We start from the raw sequence: 23586 nt of genomic DNA on the forward strand, positions 1-23586 counted from the left end.
CTATGCTACTCAACAATTAAAAGTTAAAAACAGTTTTCAATGAATGAAAATAACATACCAATGTCTCTTTTTTTTTATCTCTGCTAGATCTGTTTTCTGTTTAGATCATACTAACTATGGTTGGTAGTAATATAGCTTCAGGTGTCAGGAGAAAATGTGCTAATGACGTCAGGAGTAAAAAAAAAGAAGATTCATCTAAAGGAATTTAGGGCGCTCCTGCAAAAAAACACGAGGCACGTAGAGCGGAAAAACGTGAGGCGCTCAGCAATGCAGAAGCGGCACGCGGAAGGTCTCGCTCTCCTTTTACAGCCACCACAGGCTGCTAAAACATGCTCCGTTTGATCAGGGCTGAAGTGTCCTCGTCCCCATATATCTAGGAATGTTACCAGCAAGCATGACGGCACGTGATCTGATGGACTGAAAACGTACACAATGCACATATTCGCCAAGTAGCATAAGCACTCATTCATGCACAATAACGTGCTCACGTATGCTTGCATCCGTTGTCCTGTCAGGTGGGTACGAGGCGCTACATGGCTCCAGAGGTGCTGGAGGGAGCCATCAACTTCCAGCGGGACTCCTTCCTGAGGATAGACATGTATGCTATGGGCTTGGTGCTGTGGGAGCTGGTGTCTCGCTGCACGGTGACAGACGGTGAGTCAAACGGTGCAGGAATGCTGCTTCGCTCGCAGGTGAAAGGTCACCGCTTCAGGCTGACCTAATAAACAAAGGATTCGCTTTTTGTTTGGCCTGCAAAGCCATCTGATCTCGGTTAAAAGTTGTAATGTGGGTCGTGTTTAAACAGAATGCTCGTTTCAGCTTTTTTTTTTCTTTTTGTAAATCCAGATGCGGTACTGTTTTCTTAACCTCTCCATGTAATGCTTTCCGTCCTGTGCCCTTACTGCCCCTCTTCAGTTGGCGAGTACATGCTGCCGTTTGAGGAGGAAATCGGCCAACATCCCTCCCTGGAGGATCTGCAGGATGTGGTCGTGCACAAGAAGATGCGTCCAGCCATCAAGGACTGCTGGCTCAAACATCCTGTGAGTAACAGTGGAAGAATAGCTCCCACACCTTCGACAGCAATACCAGGATATTGTGCATCCTTTTTTTTCCAGTGCGTACAGCTCGGTCATCTAAGGTCATAGTCTGTTCCCTGAATTAGTTATGTTTTTGTTGTTTCTGTATCTTACATCTTCACCTTTTTGTTATGGTCACAGAAAAAGTGAGCGATTTCTGTCAAAAAGAAGTGCTCTTTTGATAAAGTAAGAAAAAAGAACCACAGGCGCATTCTTGTAAAACTTGTGGTTTGTGGCTACAGGGTCTGAACCAGATGTGCGAGACCATCGAAGAATGCTGGGACCACGACGCAGAGGCGCGATTGTCTGCCGGTTGCGTCGAGGAGCGCATCGGCCAGATCTCCAGGACGATTAGCAGCACTACCTCAGACAGCCCCGTCTGCATCGTGATGTCTCTCACCAACGAGGACCTACCTCCCAAAGAGTCCAGCACCTGAACGGGTGACACCATCCTTCACCTGAGCTCCTGACTTTTTTTTTTTTTTTTTTTTCAAATCCAAACTCAGCGGATCTCCGTGAAAATATTTAAAAACATTAAAAAAAAAAACAACAACTAGCAAGTTGAATGCAGCTGCTATTTTATCTCACACTGGTAATTTCTTTTCTTTCCGTTTTTTTAAAATGTTTTTTGTGTGTGTTTAAAGTCAGATCTTACTAACACATCCATCTGCTGTAGTAATAAGTTATGCGATGGGCACATCTGATAACACCCATGTGTCGAATCCTAAATGTCGTCATTACCTCATGTATTTCTTTTGTGTTAGTATATTTTTATTACCTCATAAGTTGTTATCTTGGTTGTTTTTCTGTCTTGGTCATTATCGTCTGCGGCCAAATGAAATGAACCTTTGCTCCAAACCTCGGACGACGTGCTGCACACCTCGGAGGAACCCTTTTGAGACTGTTAGACAAATTATATTCATCTTCCTCAGGGGTCGAAGCTTCTTGATTTTTAAACTCGAGTGTGCTCCCTTATTTTAAACCTGTGAATGCCTCAGAATGAAAAAAGGATTTTAAAAAATGGGAGCCCAGATGTGTTTATCGCAAGGGAGGAGCTGAAATGGGAGCTGAGCAGTTATATTGGACATTTGAGACTTTTTGAAGATTCGGGACATGCCTCTTGTCCCCGGGGAACTACCTCTCAGGTATCCAGTAGGCTTCTTTGGAACATTTTCTCTAAGTTAAGAGCCAAGCTATCCAGCTAGCTATCATGGACATATTCCTGGATTTTATTTAGTTTTTTTAATTGTAGAAATTCGGAGTTACTCCTTTGCCAGTGCTGGGGGCATTGACGGATGCTGTCTGGAGTTCCAATGTTACACATTCTTGATTTTAAGTGTGTGTGAATGTGAGAGAGTGTGAGAATTTGAAGACTAAATGATGTGAGTTGCATAGTTTTTTTTTCTCCTTTTTACGTAAGAAGCATGGACAGATAGTCTGGGTTTATCCTTGCGAGGGCCATACTTGAGAAAGCAACATGTCTGTTTTTCATTTTTATGGGTGTTTCTTCAGTAGACTCAGTCAGACACCAGTCCCCAGATACCTCAAGTCACTGTACATCATGCAAGGAGAGCTCAAAATGGTTGCCTTTGTCTCAAATGCAATGCCATAGTTGTACCATAACATAAATACCATACATTGAATGTCCGTTATGCTGCTGTGACTATTCCAGGATACTCAAGGATTTGTAGATGTACATGTATTCTTTGTTAATATAACGCTAATGATATTATGTGAGGCTAATATTCTGTTGTTTTTTTTTGTGTTTTTTGACTGGGTAAGCCCTCAGCTGCTTACTCCTCCAGACTGACCTCAGATATTCTGACACGTACCTCAGGCTTTTTCTACATGTATATCAAGTTGTGTTATGTATTTTATTGTGTTTTAGTAGTTGAGATATTTTATTGCCAGTTGGGCCTCTTTGTCTGTGGAGATTCTTTTTTTTTTTTTCTTTCAAAGAGCCTGACCAGTTGTCACGGTGTTAATGCTGTACAAACCTAAAAAGAAGAGAGGCAGATTCTTGTAAATAGACCCGTTCACACAGTTGCCGACCACTAATCTGTTTTGTTTTTTTTAAATTCAAAAGCAGGGCATTATTGTTTTCATTTCAAAAACGGAAAGGGATTTCTCAGTTCCACTTCTACATATTTAAGTTATTTTGACAACCAGCCCTGTGACATTTATTTTCCTCAAGAATGGTGGTTGTGTTACTGATTTCTATTAATAATGGTTTCAGTTCCTCTACATCAGAAGCTGTGTAGGTAGCACTTGCATTAGAAAGCTTAGTGTCTGTAACATCAACAACAACGAAATCCCTGATGGTTAGGTTCTGGCGGCTTCTGTGATTGGCCACTTTCTAGAAAAGACAGTTTTTACAGTATTACCTCAATAATTAACCTGCTGATGTGATGTTCAGACCTGTTCGGTGATAGTTAAACCATGTTGGACGACACACAGGCTCATCTGTTGTGCTTTGATAGGTGTTGTGAAAGATGGTGATTTTAACAGTGCTCTGTGACGCTTGCTCCTGTGCAGTTTTGGTAAAGAACGTGTGTGGGGTTGGGGGGAGAGAAAAACCATCAATCCATACTGAATAATGTTTTAAGTATTTAGGAATCATCAACTACATGATTGATTGATATTGCATCCCCATTGCAGTTCATGTAAACAGTGGCATGTGCGTGGTCCAAGAGTCCAGCAATATTTATTATACAGCAATAGTCACTTGGATATCGTAGTTTAAAGTAGTTAAACTCAGATGTGACTTAGCAGTATTCTTTTGTGGATCAGTAAAGTACATCTCATCCCACCTGGATCATGTTCCGATGAAGACACATGTTGAAACCTCTTAATAGAATAAATGCTGCGGGTTTATTTTTGTGTGTGAGCTGAACGTGACCCAGGTGCTTTCACATATTGTGCCAGAAAAACAACGATCACAAAGGAAAATCTGCCGTGACCGTTCGTTACCTCCAAATGCTGTCTTACACCCAGCTCTTCTGAACAGAAAAACCTGTTACCTCGTGCAGTACCTCGTTAGTAACACTAACATGGAGTCAGTCTCATCTTCAAAACAAGAAAAGAAAAAAAAAAAAGAAGAATTTATTGTGTATATATTAACTTGACAAATGTAAAGGGTTTCTTCCATTTCATGTGTGAGTCAAAAACAAAATCCTTTTTTTATTTACAGTCAACATATTGTTCATTTCTCATTGCGTGAATGAGTGTTTGACTGAATAGCGTGTGACCTTCCCTGTTTATGTGAACTGTGTGTGTGTGCGGCGTGCGTGGGTGTGTGGTGTATGTTGTTTGGTTTCACTAAAACAGTACGAATGGTAACTTTATCTGTGTGTTGAAATGCTTAGAAATATAAACTAGATGAGAATACATCCATCTTTTTGTATATTGAAATAAAGACAAACACTGATTAACCATGCAAATAGAAGTCGTTTTGTTCAGTTTCACCATGTTTACATGCTCACTTTCACAACACGTCACCTGGACATAATACAAAACGGTAATAAAAATACAAAAAGGTTTTCTCAGGGATTAGTAAGACATGAATTGGAGGCATTGCGGTTTCTGTAATGTAATAGCTCTGTAAGAGCATGTTTTGTTTTTGTTCTGCATACAGTTATACAGTAGTGTTTTATGGTTACATATGAACACTAGATGGCAGCATGGGTGCCAGTAGTTACGTTCAAGTACTTTTTTTGTTGACCAGGACAATACCCATTAGTCAAAACTGTAAATGAATGGGAGCAATGAGGGAGTATCATTATCATGCTTGGATATGGAAAAAGCCTAGTATTTTTTCAATAAGAAATTTGATAAATGATTATTAGATTATCGGATTCTATTCTAATGATATTTACTTGTTGGACGTAATATAGGGTCGACAATTGTTGGCAAGGCATATGCATACGAGTAAAACATAACATGTCACTAGTATTACCGAACAGGAACTGAACAAATGTATTCCATCTAGTTGTAATGTTGCCCAGTTTGAATATACATACATGATATGTCAAAGATAATATAGTATACTACTAATGGAAATAATTTACTGTACGACAACAGAGGCTTGTTTTTAACCAATATAACGGAGAGGAGAAAGGATCTATTACGCTAATAAATGGTGAATGTTTAGCATATACCCGCTCTTTGTGTCAAAGAATACTGCCATTAAAATAAAGATGGGGGGAAATACATAATTTGCCATTTGGCACGACTGTATATTACAAGATGTGTGGCAGATTTGTCACACAAATATTAGAATAGAAATGTGAATATTGGTTTATTTACCTGCACAATGTCCTTGCAAAAGTCTGACTATATATATATATATATATATATATATAACATAGATTATATAAGATGCATTCAATCACCAGGCAATACACATTATGGGCAAATTAATGTTAACTAATGCATTTAATTAGTTACTCAAACGTCCGCCTGCACCGGAAGGCATCACAGCTCCATTCCTTTAAGAGGTCTGGCCAATCCCAACGAGTCTGCGCCGTCACGTGACAAACCGACTAGTAAATTACGATTGACTTGAGAGTTGCTGATTGTAGGCTACTCTCCTATGTACAGTCACTCAAAGCGGGTAACCCGTCTTGAAGTTTGTCTTTTTTTCTAACTGAAATGCTTCTGCGTTTTCACGGTCTCCATTAAGTAAGGTTTTGTTCGGATATCGTCGCCATTATGTCAGAAAACTGCAAAGCAGGTGAGTTTAAAGTAGCGTTTTTTTTATTAGCTGTGCCAGCAAAGCAGTTTATGGTCGACAGCATCACTTTTTCACTGTCGCTAAAGTGTCCGGAAAAATAAACGTTGAGGTCGCCCTTGTTTTCAATTACTTTTTAAAAACTTTGATTTGTTTTGTAATTAAATTCCGAAGCTTTTCTTTGTTTTTGTCCTTTTTAAATGTGTTTATTTTCATAAACATATACATCGCGTGGCACTGCTTTTATCACCGGCTTTCATGCATTGACAGATAACGTTATTTTACTAACAAGCTAGCTAACGGGAACAGCAACACGTTGCACATCGTTATAACCACTGTAACGTTTGGTCATGTAGGTCAAGGTAGATCATATTCATGACACAAAATAACATTTAAAGACACTGAATGACAACGGAACACACAACAGTAAATAATGCTTGTTCTAAACTCTGAAATTCAATAAAGTTTCTATCAAAGTGGTCTAACGTTAACCGTTTCAGGACAATTTTTTAAAATTATTTTTTATCTTGAGTGTATACTCTGGTCCTCTGTTATTACTTTTATGTGTAAGTTAACAATCCAGTAATATAAGTTCATTCAATTTATTTTGTATAGCTTAAAATTCCAAATTTGCCAATTGAGAGAGATTAATAAGTTTGTAAAAGAAACCCTCCAACACACAGTCACACTCAACATTTTCACCCATCTTTCTCTGTCTTTCAGCCACCCAAGGACCAGGGCAGCGTGTTAAGTTCAGAGGCTAGCTGGCCTGCTGTCCCCCTTGTAAAGGGTGGCAGCCGGAGTGGGTATTGGGATGCTACGGACGAGCAGTAGTGGGGGCAGTGGGACTGAGAATACCCAGGATCTGCCACGACATCGCTCCAAGCCTCACATAGGATCTCTGTCTGCTGGATCCACCAAGACCTGGGATATGGGCCGCAACTCCAAGAATCCAAATCCGCTGAGCAGCATGGGGCTAACGTCTCACCTGGTGGGGGCACCAGGAGTGGATCCGGAGTATGTAATGCATCTGGTGAACGATGTACGGGGGTTCGCTGATGTGTTACTCAATCTCAAGGAGGCTTTCCAGTGTAAAGGTGAGTCCAGCTTCAGGGTGAGCTGGAATGCGGAGGTGATTGTGCAGGCGTTGTAATGGTCAAGGAAGTACAATACCATACAATTGCATAGTTGAGGAAAGAAAATCCACCTTTAGATACTTGGTGACTTAATCAATGTTGCATGTTCAATGTGATTCAGGGGTTATAAACCGATTACAGTATAATTGCATTTTTTCGCGTCACTTTCCACAAGCCAACTTTTTTTCTTAAGTCTGGAATTCTTACACACCTTTTGATATTCTTTCATTGAACGCCAGATAGTGTGGGGAAGATGTTGCATTAAGGTGATGGTTGAGAGTGCAAAGCTTTTCCCATTTGAGCCCTTTGCCTAGAGGAGAGGCTACTACTGTCTGTGGAAAAATTGCTGCCTTTTCCATAACGTATTTCTTCTTGTGTAAGTTCTGACTTCTTTTTTTTCTCGAAAGGAGCCAAGGATGCTACAGATAGCTTAAATTCTCTGCCAGTAAATTCCATTGTAGATACACTGGGAATGTATTGACAAGAATTCTTGTTGTCTTTGTTTGGACAGTTGTCCACAGGACTCACAGTTGCAAAACTCACCAACAGCTTTTTGTAACAGTGAACATTTTTCTTTGACTCCTAGGTAGTATATTGCACCACCACCATCCCTGTTCTGCTTTGATGCCTTCTCAACTAACACCCACAAAACACAGTTTCAATCATGGATTAAATGTCCAGGAAGGCTCTGTGTGTTTTTGTGATGTTACAGATAGATAAGTAAAGCCCAGAGTTTGCCATCATGACATCAAACAGCCAGAACCACCTGTGGAGTGTCAGTTTACGGTGTGATAACGGCCTCACCGCTAACATGCTGGAGCACTTGCAATGTTGTTGGCCTCTTAACAACTACACAAACCCACACACTGCTCGGCGATAGCACGACAGACACCAAAGCAGACCTAGGTTACTCTTACTTTCTCTATTATTCTGCAAACACACTCAAAAGCTCCACCCACACAAACGCACACAAATGCTCACATGGTGATTAACAAGGCATTTACTGATTGTAACTTCAGTGCATTCTTTAATTAATTAATATATTTGTCTTTGAGTTGTCAACATTTTGGGATCTTGGAACAAAAGTGACAATGGTGAATAGTTTTTGTTTTGTCTACCTGGAAATTTTAATATTTTTAGGAAACTAATGTGATATGTTAATTTAATTTTGTCATTGTCAGTAGAACTCTGATTTTACCATTGTGCTTGACTGCCTGTATTATTCTAGTTGTGTCACCGGCATGGTTATTTCCTTTGAGTCAATAATGTGAGACTTCCACTATTACTACTCCTGCTATTCTGATAAAAGACGCATACCAACACACATATTCACACATGCTGGGGTCCCACTGCAGGTCTGGTAGTGGGAGGGAGTTGTTTAGCCATTCCTCTCGCTGGAGGAGTTAGGCCCCTGTGAGTGAGCCTCAGCTTGCGTCGTGCTGAGTGTTGCTCTGAGCCATCACAAAAACATTTGGGATATTTGCCTCCCCTTAAACAACAGCTTTTATTGAGCAGGTGGGGATGAAATCATACCACATGACTCTATAATGTCATTCAGCTATTATTTTTTTTGATTAGTGGTTTATGTTTCTTATTCTTTTCTTAAAGACACTGAAGCAAGCATCTTAGTGGAACAGCTCATGCGAGAGGCTGCTATTGTGGTTTGTTGTCCAGTCATTAGTAAACATTGAGTCATTTTAATTACTAAGTGCAACAAAGACTGGTGGAAGATGATCACAGTTTATATCAGATCCAAGTCCAAAGCCCTCCTAGTAGGGATCTGCAACAGCAAACCAAACCTCAAATATGAATTGCTTTGCTAAGGCTGGTAAGCAAGGAAGTGTGTTTTTATAATCTCTGAACTGAAATGTGATTTAGAAACTGACAGTTTAAAGCGTTTGAGCATGAGTTCCAGTACATCCTGAGCATTGCTGGTGATCAGTCTGACTCCTGTTTGCGCGCACTGGAGCATTCCTGACTGTTGTCTTTTAAAGACAGATTCTGATAATTATTAGTTTTTTTCTTTCGCAGGGAGTGTTGTTTGTTACTGAGTTCACACAAAAAAGGTCTTTAAAGCCTTCAAACTTATTCCAAATACTGTGTGTGTGTGTGTGTGTGTGTGTGTGTGTGTGTGTGTGTGTGTGTGTGTGTGTGTGTGTGTGTGTGTGTGTGTGTGTGTGTGTGTGTGTGTGTGTGTGTGTTTAAATGAATGATTTTACTGTTTTCGTCTAATGGGTCAGGGAGGTGATACAGTCTGTGAAGAGCAACAGCCAACGTCTGTTTTCTATTGATTTAAAACAGGCTGTGTGTCTCTATTTTAGTAAAAGCACATTAGATAATTTCTTCTTTGTTAAATATAATTAATACAAAATGTAATGTATACCAATTACATTTAGCCCAAGTGTATAATACATTTTATACCTCTTTTAATGACTGCATAGTAACGCAATAGAGATGTAAAATGTATTTTCTAAAAAACAATAAGCAACAGGTCTTCATATGTTGAGGAAAGCTGCAGGAATAAGGAAGAGGTTAGCGAGGCACATGCTAGATCTCGTGTTATTCTTTTTACATTTGGAAAGGTCTGTCGCTGGAGTACAGTGTGAAACCGACACAATGCTTTTTTTTTGTTGCTAAAGGCGTGTGCCTGTAAGTATCTGGCAGGTTTGTTTTCCTCGCGGTGTGTCTCTCATAGCTCCTCAAACAAAGGAAACATAGAGAGTTTAGCTTATTTTTCTTCTTCGGACACATGCCAGTTTTTTAGCTGGAGGCCTATGCACGCAGCATGTTTGGTTGACAGAAACCCACAAGGGAACTCTATAAGTGACCATAAGCTTGAGTTGACCCGACCCACCACATTCACACCTACAACGTCACACTTCTAGATTCCCCAGGGTTAGTTTGTGGTGTAGATTTACACTTTTTTTCATAACTGAGACCTCACTGTGCTTGCCAGAATTGTTGCCCAACAATAGCCTAGCTGTCAAAGAATGTAACCCAAGAAAGGAATGCGAGGCTGAATGATTTTTGACTGAGTAGTTGACATCTGTCCTTGTCCCCATGCTGTCCCAAGTGCACTCGCACCAGGAAGCAAATTTTTACATCGGGACCGAACGCTGCAATCAATATTTTTTGCAACTGTCACGTGACGCCACGGGGCCTAAAATACTTTTTCCCCCATCAGGTGAATCAACTTTAAAGTACAAACCCATAGTCCGTATTTTAATTATTGGGTCCTTAAAGTCGCAAAATGCACTTGTATTCAAATCCAGAGTTCTGGTTCATGTGAAATGAGCCTGAAAACGGTAGGTGGAATTAAAGGAAACGCTTGTGCGCATGCTCTATGGGCCCATGGATGCATAGTTCTCCGGAACATCTGGATAATGTCATCTGTTTGGAAACCTATTTTTTTTAATGCCTGACTTTCCTCGGGCCCTGCCTCAACGCTGTAATCTCTTCATACTTCCATGACTCGCACATTACACGCCGTCACAACATTGAAACACACGCCGATGATCCCACTCAAACTTTTATTCTGTTTACCCATAACATTTTATTTTAATTGACCCAACATTTAAAATAACACAATGTTAACATGTCAATGTGTCAACAACTTGTCATCACAAAATGGACCTAAACATTTGTCAGTTTCCCTAACTTCTTTCAAAAGCAAACCCAATCCTATAGTGGTGCTGGTGCATCAAACCATTTTTTTTAGTATCAGAGTGTAATTGTTGTCAACAGTGTATTTAAATTTTTTTCTTCCATAAGTATAACTCAAACACACACATTGTGGCCAAATTACACACTTTTGATGGTCATAATTAGTATTTTCAACAGCTTCGGGGCCAATATGATGAACGAGAAAAGCAATGAAAAAATGTCAATGTGTTCAGAAATGTTCATTTAAGTCTGTGTTGCTTTGCAGAAGACAGCTTGGTTAATAGTTTTAATCAGGTTGAAAAAGGAGTCCTCCAAACACAGCCGAGCTGCCGTCCCCCTCCCATCCCCCCACTCTCCTGCATACTCTGCATTCCTTTAGAACAAATGTTCACTTGTAGCTTTAGTGCCTTCAATAGACTAATGGTAGGTGTGAGGCAGATTGACTATGAAAACTCTCCTAAAAATAATTCAGCTGAGATTTGTGATCATAAATACAACTCACCAGAGTAACACAGTCACAGTTGTTATTTATTTTAAAATTGTGTTTGGAAAAGTATACATTTTATACAAATTGTTATTGAATTCAAGGGAAATATCTCATGGGAAGTTGCAGTCCTTCTAACAGATTAAATATGGTATTATATTTCTGAGTATTGACTCAATGGGGCAACATGTTTGACAGTCACAAAGAGTTATTTGCAAAATGCTACTGTTGCTTAAGCTCATCAGCCCTGTTTCGTCATCAATTTACATCCTTGTTTTGCTTTTATTTATGCAACCACAGAAGAACAGAACAAGTGTACATTTCTCAGAAATGTTTTGTTTTATTTTTATAAATGTGCTGAACCAACACAAAATGTTTTTTCTTCATTATCAAGCCAAAAAAGTTTAGGAATGTCTGTCTGTTGAGTAAGGTCTATTGGAAGTTATGGATAGTGAACAGGCCAAGTGGGCCAGGGTTTAACTACATGGCTTTTGTTACAACAGAATAGGACACTATGAATTTCTATTTTCTTGACTGTGTCTTTATTCAAGAGCGTTTGGGTGACTTATTTTAGCCGATCAGCCTCAGGAGGGGGAAAAAAAACAAAAGTGCTTCACACCAGGTCTTTTACAGTTCCACTTCAGGGTTGAACAAACAGCTCACTGTATAGTTGCAAAGCATGAGGTTTAAAGCTTATTCCCCCAGATAAACGGAACATTTTCTGCATTCAGTGTAATGCCATGTGAGAAGAGGTATTAAATGTCTTGAAATGTGGAGGAACGTGTACAGCTGATGCATACGACCTTGTTTTACTGTGAAAAGTAAGGCTTTTTTTTCAACTGTTGGTGTCATCATGACACTGATAATATCTGGCTGTTTCTCCGGTTTAACTGCATTGTTCTGTGTTTCACAGAAATAGTCTGTATCTGTGTTGTTGTCAGACCTCTTTCTTTTCTCTTTTTTTATATGATAAAGTGTTTGGTTGTATCTTACAGGGACTTGGTTAACTCACTGTGCATTATATTACAGTTGTTTATTCATGGACTTGTTTCTCTTTCTGCTCTGAATGGTTTGTACATTGGATTCCGTCTTTCCTTTTCTTGAAGAATATGGACAATTTTCAAAATGTAACCAATTAAAAATATATGTACTAGCCACCACCACTCTTAAAAACATATCCAACAATAGCTACCACAAATATCTCCCTTTCTCAAACAAGTACTCCTTTGCCAACTGAAGTGGACACTTGCGGGTGGTGCCTTCAATTGAAAGAAAAGACAAATTCAAGCACATAATAGTTTAATGGCCTGCTGCTCTTTAGGAGAAAGAAAGAAAGGAGAGATTTGTTGGGCAGTAACTTTCTCCTGTGATGCTGAAGGATGTTTTTTTGTAAGCTTGTGGTTGGGGTTTGTTTCCTGGTGTGGGATTTATGGTTATGGGCTCTGAATGTTTGTGTAGGAGATTGGTCATGGCGAGGGGTGGATTGGCCAGCGGACCTCCTGCTAGCAGTGGGAAGTCACTGCTGGCGATTCGGGGCCGACTTGCTGATATTTACAGTGATAGATCAGGACTGAGCGGAGAAGGGGGGCTGAGACGTGTGGTGCTGTTTTGTGAGTCAGACTTGTTTTTTGTAGCGTACCAAAAACAGCCAACTTAATGTGTTGCTCAGCTTTGAATCGAGAGACACACGAAAACTCAATTATGTCGGACCCAACAAATTCCTAGATCCCTTATTTCACACGTCTGAAAGAATGAGTCATTTCATTGTGTCTCTGACACACATTCCCGAGTTGTAGTAAGTGACATCATTCCTTCAGGTAGGCGGAGATTCACTTGGGAAAACAACTCATGATGAAGTCATCCCGAGATGCACATCTGGTATCAGTGGGATAACTGGCTAACAATACGGTGCCATTCCAACACTACAATTTGAGAAATTAATTGACTGATTAATCGCAGTGATAGTAGGCATTAGTTTTTACCTCAATTACTGTTATTTTTCTGCATGAGTAAGATTAGCCTTCAAAGTAGATTAGTTAATTTCTTAATGGTCGAATACAATGTATGATTTGGGCTGTCGTCTTTAAACAGTGGTTAATGTGCACAAGCTTTTATTTCCTGTTTTTCTTTTCTGCTTCGTCTCACCTCCCTTTGAACCTGATACCGAGTGATAGACTGTGTTGATTCAAGAATGCAGTCTTATCATGCACCTGCTGTATAGTCCCCCCTCCAAACATGTAACGAAGTGTCAAAGAGTTAGCCTGACTGAAGCCCAGACCTCACAGAGTGGAGTTCGCTAATGGCTGAGAGCAGGTAACTGTTTATGCAGTGCCTACTGTTTACTGTCTGTGTGATGTCTGCGGCCCACTTTGTCTCAAAACAAGGCATGTGGAAAGACGGAAAAGCGCCCAGCAATGCTGTGTTTGTTTGGACGGATGGGAGGGGGGGATTAGTCTTTGGAGACGGTTTTCTGACCAAACGATTTCACCTGTTGCAGATCAAGTTGCAGGCAGAGTCTGTTACAGTAAGCGTTGAATATTTTCTGCCCTTGTGCTTAGTGTATCCTATTTAGTCCAGGTGTCTCTGGGTTATTAAAAAAAACATCTATTTCTTTTAGCAGGGGAGCATTTTGGAGTGATGACTAATGAGACAGTATGACTATCCTGGAATGAGGTAGCCGGATACACATCTAAAAGAAATTCTGAAAATAAGTTGCTGGTATTGATGTTAATCTGTCACCCTAGCTCCTTCCAGAGGAGAAGGAGGAGGAGGAGAAGAAAGAGAAGGAGAAGAGGGGATGCTGATGGGGAACCATGGCCTCTTTGGCCTTTCGGTAAAGCCCTGCGGCTGTTTCCCAAGCCCACTGTGCTGCCCTGGCTTGTTTCATGTCGTGCAGATTGCGTGTGACAGGCCTGTTGATTACCTGTTGTTATCAGTGGGGGAGTAAAGGCTGTAACCTCTGTCAGGCCACCTGAAGATTTGGATTAGATTGGCCATTCTCTGCACCAGACACACAATGAGCTTCGCTAGACACAATGAGACCCCCACACACAACAATCAAAGGGGAGACATTTATTTAAAAAGGCAATTGTTTGAGCTTCTGTATTGTGTTGAAGTTGAATTGCCATGCACTTAAACCTGCTTAAAAGTGACACTCCAAACACAATGTGGGTTATGCGTTTAAATAATTCTGGATGATTGTTTGAGAGGTTATTATTGCTTCTTTTCTTGTTGAAACTGTTCACTTGTGGGAGCTAGCTGGGTATTGATATATTTTGATTGGTGTAGCCCTGTGGGGAACCTGGGAAAACCATTAGTATTATGAAATAAACTGTAGTTATTCATTGTTATATACTTAATGTCATAGTTTTAGGTTAGGCTTGAAAATGCATCTTCTTGCGACATGCAGAAATGTATTTTTGGGTTTGCAGGTGAAGTAAAAGTGAAGCACCCCAGAAGCGGAGATGTTCTAAACGTAATGTTTTGGTCGTTTGATGCATGCTGCATCGTAAACTATAGAGATGTTAGAGGACCAGGGTTATAGATCTAAGGCTGTGGTCTTGTAGTTATGTCATGGAACACTGAATACAGTATATCATTTTACATTGCCACTGCTCTTTACAGTTAGGGCTAATTCCATTTACCATAATTGTATTTCAAGAACTCAGCTGTCACGAGTTGTTTAAAAAAAGAAGAGACGAGTCGCATTGCTATGATTGTGAGGTCCATGCAATAGATCTGTTGCATCACTATGGGTTTAAACATTGATATGGAGCTGAATCAATTAATTAAGTGTCAAACATTTGACTGCTCTAGCGTACATTTGTTGTGAGACAGCAGTCTCAAATGTCGGTCTTGATGTTGCAGGGAATACATGAAGCAGACAGAGCGTGTAGCCTGGCTGGGACACAAGCTCATCCCACCACTGTAAAGAAAATGAAGGCCGCCTTGAGCTGCATTGGCGTTGGCAGGGGGTCCTCCTTTAAACAATATGGCCCGACTCTTTGCCTCAGTGCTGTTATCTCTACCAAAACAATGGCATGGCCCCCACAATTGGCTGCAAATTTCGAGTGGGCTTTTTGATGCCATTGTTGGGACAAAACCACTCGCCACTGATTTTTTTTTACCAGCTTTCTCTCAGCGGTTTCACGCTGCAGTGAGCACAGATCCTCTCACACAATTCAAAGGGCAACAATGGTGGTGATCAGTATGAGCTGTCACACACAATTTGACCTCTTTTTGATAACTTTATTCCCATTTCTGATTGTTAAATACAATTCCTTTGTCACATTTTTTTAACATGAATTTATATGGTGATAAATTAACATGGACCTAAGTAGCCTAATTGCACATTGACTGTGCTGACATTCACATGCACAACATGGAGGTTATATGCCATGCAAAAATGTAATCAACATTTTCACCCACCATGAAATCTTTTTTTGTGTTAAGTAAAGAGTTCCTACTTTTTAAATATTTTTTTTTGCTTTTGACCTCAACGTGAATCCTTGATGTGTTTAACTCGACTGCATAACACAATACAGTATGCTTGAAGTGTAACTTGTAGCAGGAAATGGAATTCAAACAGCCTCTTTTCTCCAGTTCTTTTGAGGTGTTGAGCAAAATGTTGCTATAGTTGATGCATGATGCATGATAGAAAATGTTTTCAACACCCAAACGTAGCTCTGCTCTCATGAGTAAAATGAACATGGTCTCTGTTTGCTGAAGCTCTCAGGCAGTATGTCATTAATTGCTGGCTGCTACTTGTTTGTTTTTGCCTTTCCATTGTTCTAACTCTGCACAGTGGATCTTTTTGACAGCTGACGGTGGATGACAGACAACAAAGAATGGAGCCAATACCAAACCAATTAAAACAAATGCCCCGATTGGCTTCAGTTTCAATCCAGCAAACACCCCTCTGTCTTTGTTGCCACAACCTCACAGCGATTGATATTTCTTCACAAGTGCATGCCCATCGCTTGCAAAAACAGATTAGTCTAATTAAATTCTTTTTAGAAGAAAGGGAAACGAGTGATCCTAATAAACATTACTACTGTGATTCCATAGCAGCACCTCCTGTAATGCTCCAATTCTTTCATGTGAAGTGAAAATTCTCAGGTGTGGACTTTGTTAGGACTGGCTCTCATATGCTAATGGTCAAACTCCACTAGCTTTGATAAGAAAATCTTCAAACGTTGCTGAAACCAAAAATACCTCAATGACCTTAAGGTTAAAAGGAATGGGAGGGTACGTGGTGAAAACCCATTGTCGGTAGTGAGGGGTTCCTTGAAGTGTGTGTTGCTGGTTCAGGGACCTCTCGCCATGGGGCTCGTGAACAAGTGAGCCCCCCTTCTACTTAACAGGACACATTTTCGCTAATCCTGGGGCGTGGAGGCTGTGGCCAGAAATTGGTTAGCTTCTAATCAGCAAGATTGACCCTGGTGTTCTTGTGTCTTTTCATTTTGTTTATATTTGGAGCGTCTTCAACTCTTCTTTATGTTGTGTTTCATAGTGAAAATCTTTTCTTGTTTCGTGTCTATATTTTTGTGTATCTCTTCCGCTGTTCTTTTGAAATAGTGTCACAGATGGCCTGAGCCTATGTCTCTGTTGCGGATTATGTCTCCTCTACCATGTTTACACCAGCCAAATGAGTGTGTGCTTTTGAATAAGAGAGGAGTCAAATGGGAGACCCACACACACACAGGCTCTCATTTTCACACCCTCTGAATTTATTGGAACGTTACAAGGAATTACAATCTCTCATCTAATGTTACTGCCTGGTGTGCTAGTCTTGATGAAAAACAGACCTTCCAGACGATGTGGCTGCTACTTCCAAAACAGTGAGTTAGACATGAACTCGCCTATTGTCTGGTGCCAACTTGCAGAGCCTCCGCTGATTAGCCTGCATCAGAGCGGGACAAAGACATCTTCCTCTCCTGTTGTTGTTTGGACAAGATTCATCGTGTGTCAGGTTTTTCTTTTTAGCTTTTATTTCCCCCCAAAGCGTTTAATTGTCTTTAAAAACAAACTGCTGTAAGAGTGCTTTGTAAAAAAAACAAACAATACCTATAAGGTTGTAAAGAAGAACATTCTTTGAAATGTATAAATGCAGATACATGGTGACCACTGTTTTGCTTGGGTCTACAGGAAAGGCATACCTTTCATAGCAGAATGAACGTAAAGGGAAAGTTGCATGTTTAAAAGCATTCCTTTCCTTCTCAAGTGTCATCTACAGAAACCTTACTGGTAATGTAGAAAAGTGCAAGAGCTTTCTCAACCTCTTATTACACTTTCTTCTGATTGCTGCAGACAAAATGTACTTGCATAATCACTACCATGTGTGCCACTCAGTAAACTCTAAAATGTTATTTCTTTATTGTAATTTAGTATGCTTAATTGTTTTATACATAAACTCAGGCACCACGGCAGTAAAACGTGGAATAAATAAAGATCACATTTAGCTGTAACTCTGCCAGTACTCAAGGATGTTGAAAGACACCGTGGCTATTGCACGGATACAATCTGTGGCTTTTATGCTCACTGGGATGTTTCTCTAAAGCACCAAGTTTGACTCGGCCTTTCTTGGGCGCACAAAACCCCAAAAAGCACGTCCTCATTTCTGTGTTCATTAACTTCACCTGTGTGCGAATGTTTTCACTGTGACTGACACAGTGTGACCTGTTTACATAGACAGATGCCTTTTCCGTCGTACGTGACGTTGCTGTCTGCCTGGAGGAAGCAGAAAAATAGTTTCATCACAGTATGTGCTGCAACAACTGAGTTAGTCACTATGTCTCAACCACAACCCTCTTCCACTTCATATCTGGAGTCACAAACAGGCTCACAGACAATGTATTGTCTAGGTAGGATAATATATGGTATGTAAGTTTCATGAATGCAATAATGACGAGGAGCACGTGTGGATCAGACAAGGAATTAACTTGACACGGTCAAACCTGTGACTCAAAATGTGTCATGACTGTGGTGTCTATCACAAATAGATGAAAATGTGAGATTGCAAATTGTGCATGGTAGTTGTGTTTCAGATTTTATTTAAGCTTATGTTGGTCTTGTCAAAGTCTTGATACCAAAAACCTGACGACGTGGTTTTTTTTTTTTTTTTTAAGAGAATCTGGAAGGTCTTCAGGGGCTGGTGCAGGAACGTTTAGCTGAGTTACTCCGCGTTCTCAAGGCCATCATCAGCAAACATCAGACCCTCAACTCGGTGGACATCCTGGGAGCAGCTGGCACGGTCATTGCCAAGGTGAAAGGTCAGTATTTACAGGTGAAAAAAGTCAGGCACCAAGATGATCCTCAAATATCTTGGCATGAAATCTCATTGTTGCATTACTGGTTCAGGCTAGGAGCCTACGTCAGTCTTGATAATTAGTGTTGGGAATTATGTTGTTGTGTTGCTCTGTTCTTGGTTAGTCGGCTTAGAGATTTGTTTCAGAATGGTCATACATAGTATGATGAATAATTACTCTTTCAGCAACAGATCTTTATTCTGTCTCCTGAAACAGAAAAGGAAACTCAACCCAAGTCCAGCTAGAAATGTTATCCATTGCAAGGGTATTTCTTCACCTAACTTACACACAAGAATCTCTACAGCAGAGACTACATGACTGTAATTTGCATTCCACATTTCAGCGACTGCGGAGGCCCCTGGCAGACTGCTTGTCGGTCAAGCACATCCATGTGTCTTCATTCTTTTCCAAGGTTCATGAGGTGTGTTGTTGCCTGACGGCTTACCTGCACTATCTCAATGAGTTGTGACCCACTTCTTAGGAATGCTTAAGAATGCACGTCTGCATCTGCAGTCTGCTGAGTGCTTTGACAATGTTTTGAATGCACAAAGAAAACAAAAGAGAGCTCTTGTCGGACAAGCTAAAGAATTATTGGCATTATTGAGACTAACTTTTAATTACACTGACGGCAAACTGAAACCACAGCAGAGTTACAGTGTGCCATTGTTCCCATTTTCAAGGAAAGACCTATCATGTAGTCTTGCTGTAAATACAGTAGTTGCATATCTAGTTGACAAGTGGAAACTTGGAAATGTGCCTGTCCACAAGAGGGGGGCCTTACATCAACACACATCCTGGCTGGACTCTCCCTAATGGCCAGTAGGTAACACAATATTGATTCAGACAGCGAGCCAGAAGAGGACTGAAAAGGAGAGGCTGAAAGAGGAATGAATCAGCGAGACATCAGAGATGAGGACTCAAAGGTTTGGATGATAACAGGCCTTCTGCGTCTCAGTGTCTTCAAAGTGTGTCGTCTCTTCACTCATGTTGTTCTTTGATGCTTGTGACACCTGGGGCAAGTGGAGCTGCCAGAATTTACTGGAAAGAAAGCCTCCCACCACCTCCTTCACCAAACATATGGTTGTCAAACTAGTTTTTAATGCCATTCATACATACGTCAGGGCTTGCGATTAAGCTTAAGGTTGTTTTTTGTGGTGTAAATTATCCATCCATCCATTACCAGGAGGGTATCACAGACAAACAGAAACAAGCTTATGTTTAAAAAAAAAAAGAAGTTTTACGTACGAGTTTAATAACAATAGCTAAACTTACTTGTCCAACATTAAAAATGCTAGCCTATTAAATATAAATAATAATTAAATAATAAAGAGCTAGTGTTATGAAGTTGAAGGTTATACCTCCTCTCTAATATGTATTTCATATTGCTTTGAAAACATCTTTTTCAAACAACTGTATTTATTCAAGTTTCTCGTCAAAAACCTAAATTTGACAAGATTTCATTTGACCACATCAAGTAAACGTTGTAATTTGCCTTTGTCCAATCATTTAATTTTTTTTTATTGTTTGGAGCCTGAATGCACCATAATGTTTACTGCAGTCAATTTTGTATGTCAGATGGATCTTTCTGTCCATGTCAGATAAACCTATTGTAGATGAATTTAAATACTCTAAGAAAAACATGCTGTAATATAATAATACATAATATATACTCTTTTCCACATGTAAATGCAATACTATTTAGTTTGCCTTAATAACAAATATTTCATGTTTTTGTATTGAGTTAAAGGTATGTCAAGCCAGAATTATAAAAATATTATAAGTTGTTTTTTTTTAACTCAGTAAAGCTAATTCTCCCAGTTATGGTTCAACCGTGAGAAAACAATGGCCCCTGTACTTGAATGATACAGTTTCCATATTTCAATCGTGACAAGGGGGGGCAGAGCTCTGGAATCATTGTTATGAAACCCACAGGATGTCCTGAGGAAGAAAGAAGTCAGCGCAGAGTTGTACGCTAGCATTCATGGCCAGGGAGGTGCACGGCAGGGAGGCTCGTGCCTTGCTGTCTCCCCTCTTTTCGTGTCCTCAAGAATCTCTCTGGATCGCGGGGTTTCCTCCCCATCGCAGCATGCCATGACCCTTCTCTGCTTCGTCAACGGTTGGACATTTACAATTACCCAACCACCACTGGCATGGATCGAATTTTCTCTCGTGAAGAGAAAATGGAAGCACAAAAGCTAGAAAGCAACCTGGTAAATGGAACTTCTTAGAGCTTTTTTTATTTCTGGTCCCAGTTTCAAGACAACAATGTCAATCGACCGAGAGAAAAGGTAAGCGTTGTGACGGTTATGTATAGTTTCACATGTCACAGAACTCAAGCTGTGTGAGCGCTTCCTGTTGCGGGCAGACAGGAAGTACTCGGCTTAGTTGGATTTCACTTTGTCTTTTGGTCTTCTGATTGCTCTCTGCAAATATCTTGCAGAGTAAACTGTTCCCCGACAGTGAACTGTCTGTGCAAACTTTGATGGTCTGGTTCTAAAATACGTGGACATTTTGCTGTCAACAGATCTAAAGACTGTTTGTTTAATATCCTTTTCTGTGCATTATCAACGTAGAAGATGGCTCATGGGATCATAACATACTGGAACAAAAGAGGGAAACTTTGAGATTATTTCTGAATATTCCTTGAATAACCATCCTTCAAGCTATCCAGAAGAAGACATGGAGTGTAACTGTCATTGTCCTTCGACTATTTCTGCAATAATAGTTGTGGTTTACAAGCTGTTTTCGTAGTATTGTCTTAAACTCGTGACTCTGTGTAACCACACCCTATGTAACCTCTTGTCTGTCATCGAGTAGAATGTCAACAATTACTTGAGACAACTTCAGCCCTTATAAAGACGATACACAGCTCCCACCAAAGCCAAACAGTTTACATTGGTTTCTAATACTCATAATTACAATAAAAACCTGCTGTGAGGCCAATTACATGATTGTAATCTGTATTTAATACATAGTTATTGGTTTCAAATGTATTTGATCTATAGTTCTTGTGTATTTTTTAATTGGTGGGTTCTCATGACCATTCATTAATACATCTGTTTAATCACTGAGTATGACTGGTTTGTAATGTAACTGCATTTTGCCTGAGGTTCTTGTTTTGTGTCTCTCACAGTCATTAACTTCAAGGAGGAGAACCAAGAAAACTTAAAAGCTATATTTGGAGAGATACACATATCCATTGACACTTTAGCGTTCACATTCGGCAATGTGTGAGTACAATGTCTGTATACCTTTTCAACAACACTAGATTTGTATTGTTTTTTTGTGTAAGAACAGCAGGGTTGAGTTCATACAATCATACAATCCTGAATATTTATTTAATCTCCCTGTCCAATGTTTTTTTTTTTTAATGAGCAAACATCCATGAACTTCTCAGTTGCATTTCCTGAAAGCCTTCTTTAGATACTAGATTGCAATCTCAACCGTCTCCCACTGTACCTTTTGACTTGCATCTACTTCTACACATCTTCCCCTCAGAGTTTCTGACTTCCTTATGGGAGATGTGGACAGTGGCTCAGGGTTGGGGATCCCCCAGACCAGGAGAAGCAGGGTGAGATGCAATCTTTATTTTCATATATTTTTGTTTTTGTTTTTGAAGCTTTGTTTTCAAACTTGATACTTTTCAAAAGGGTGCATTTAAAGCTGCAATTTTACCACGCCTCCATTTAAGAAAACCTCAAAGACTTTCTTTCTGTACTTAATTGGGGTGTTGAAAATCCTGCTGCGTCTCATGTCTGACTTTGATTGCATGTCTGCTATTGCCTCCTTATAATCTGAAATGTCCTTTTCACAGTCTTTTGACAATCTGTCTGTGGATCCTGAGGGATACGCTTCAGAGAAAAATGATCTTGTGGGTAAGTGTTATTCACATTCTGTTAATTACCTCTGAGCACCGTGGGTGTGAAATAAATGGATCCTGAAATGTAATCGCTATTAATGGCTGCTTTACAAAGCATTTAATGGTTGCTTTGTAGCCCAGGGCGGCTAAGAGTGTCAGCTTGTGATTTGGCCGAGTGATTTCGGCTCTGGACTCTTGAATGCCTGAGGTAGACCCACCCTAAGCCTCTGCTTCCACCCCTGTTATTTCTGCTACTTTTTTCATACGAGCTGCTCGTTTTCCCCTCTCTGGCCACATATCTGACATTCCTTGCCTGTTTAGGAGTAGTTCCGTGTGGGATGGGAAACACATGGGGTTTGTGTTAAATCAGATGGCGGGTGGCTGGGAGAGATGTGCATCACAGGGTGGTGACCAGTTAAAAAAAAAAAAAAAAATGCTGTTGGACTATTTGAAAAGATGCCCGACACTTTCATATCCTCCTACACTGTCAACTTTTAACCTGAACGTGTTTTTCCATTTACCTCCCACACATGTCTGTTGGGATAGTAGATCTGAGACGCTTCAATCCAACGCTTAGCAATATTGTTGATAGCATGTGTTTCGATTTACTTTGTCTTGAGATGCGCGTCTCCTCTGCTATCTCTCCGATCCCAGAGGTGCCGCTAACACGGGAGGAAGAAGTTGATTTGACCCTGCTGAAGAATGACAGCGGTGTGGAGTCTGCACTACTCTATGCCAAGGCCTGGTCCAAGTACATCAAAGACCTTCTGGCCTGGATGGAGAAGCGATTGGCTATGGGTGAGACATTGACAGTGCACTGTGTTGCACAACAGAGGGTTACTTCATTAGGACGTTATCTAACTTGTCAATCTGATTGATAAAAAAAATGCACCCCATCCTGTATTGCAGAGCAGTTTAAAAAATATAGTTGTGTGTCAAATACAATTTACAGAAGCAACATTTTGCAAATGGACCCCTGTGTATATATAATAACCATGTTATACATTATTATGATGAACCATCATTTCTGGTTTCACCTGAAGATCCTGTGTGACATTTTGGTCAAGCATTACACAATAAGATTAAATATACTTATGCTGATGCTTTTATCCCCTAAACTTACATAATCATTAGTTGACAATGGTTAAACACATAAGTAAATTATTTTGGTTTGTCAAACCTTTTTTCTTTCAGATATTGAGTATGCCAAAAGCTATGCAAAAATGGCTGAGTCTGCTAACACACTGGTCAGTCAACAGGTAACGGAAGAGCCGTTTTATATCAATATTAATGTGTAATTCATATATAATTGTTACCTCCTGTCTTGGTTTA

The 23586-nt window shown here is 40.1% G+C and overlaps 2 protein-coding genes across 3 annotated transcripts in view; both read left to right on the top strand.

The window, feature by feature from the left end:
• Nucleotides 1-4499, top strand: part of LOC137782129 (activin receptor type-2B-like) — a 14309-nt gene extending 9810 nt beyond the window's left edge. The window contains exons 9-11 of the mRNA XM_068571249.1: nucleotides 516-654; nucleotides 916-1040; nucleotides 1319-4499. Of these exons, the coding sequence (XP_068427350.1) occupies nucleotides 516-654; nucleotides 916-1040; nucleotides 1319-1513 (459 nt within the window). The 3' untranslated portion in view covers nucleotides 1514-4499. The remainder of the gene's footprint in view (nucleotides 1-515; nucleotides 655-915; nucleotides 1041-1318) is intronic.
• Nucleotides 4500-5612: 1113 nt separating this feature from the next.
• Nucleotides 5613-23586, top strand: part of LOC137781960 (rho GTPase-activating protein 29-like) — a 28144-nt gene continuing 10170 nt past the window's right edge. The window contains exons 1-8 of one of the 2 annotated variants that reach the window (XM_068570994.1): nucleotides 5613-5808; nucleotides 6529-6902; nucleotides 18216-18359; nucleotides 21529-21625; nucleotides 21894-21966; nucleotides 22210-22270; nucleotides 22909-23052; nucleotides 23449-23513. In XM_068570994.1, the coding sequence (XP_068427095.1) occupies nucleotides 6620-6902; nucleotides 18216-18359; nucleotides 21529-21625; nucleotides 21894-21966; nucleotides 22210-22270; nucleotides 22909-23052; nucleotides 23449-23513 (867 nt within the window). In that variant the 5' untranslated portion in view covers nucleotides 5613-5808; nucleotides 6529-6619. Of the gene's footprint in view, nucleotides 5809-6088; nucleotides 6168-6528; nucleotides 6903-18215; nucleotides 18360-21528; nucleotides 21626-21893; nucleotides 21967-22209; nucleotides 22271-22908; nucleotides 23053-23448; nucleotides 23514-23586 lie in introns of those variants that run through there. The other variant, XM_068570995.1, reaches the window with a different exon arrangement.

This window comes from Clinocottus analis, unplaced genomic scaffold, assembly GCF_023055335.1.
Source record: "Clinocottus analis isolate CAN_PGR_092001 unplaced genomic scaffold, fCliAna1.0.p SCAF_11, whole genome shotgun sequence".
NCBI lineage: Eukaryota > Metazoa > Chordata > Actinopteri > Perciformes > Cottidae > Clinocottus > Clinocottus analis.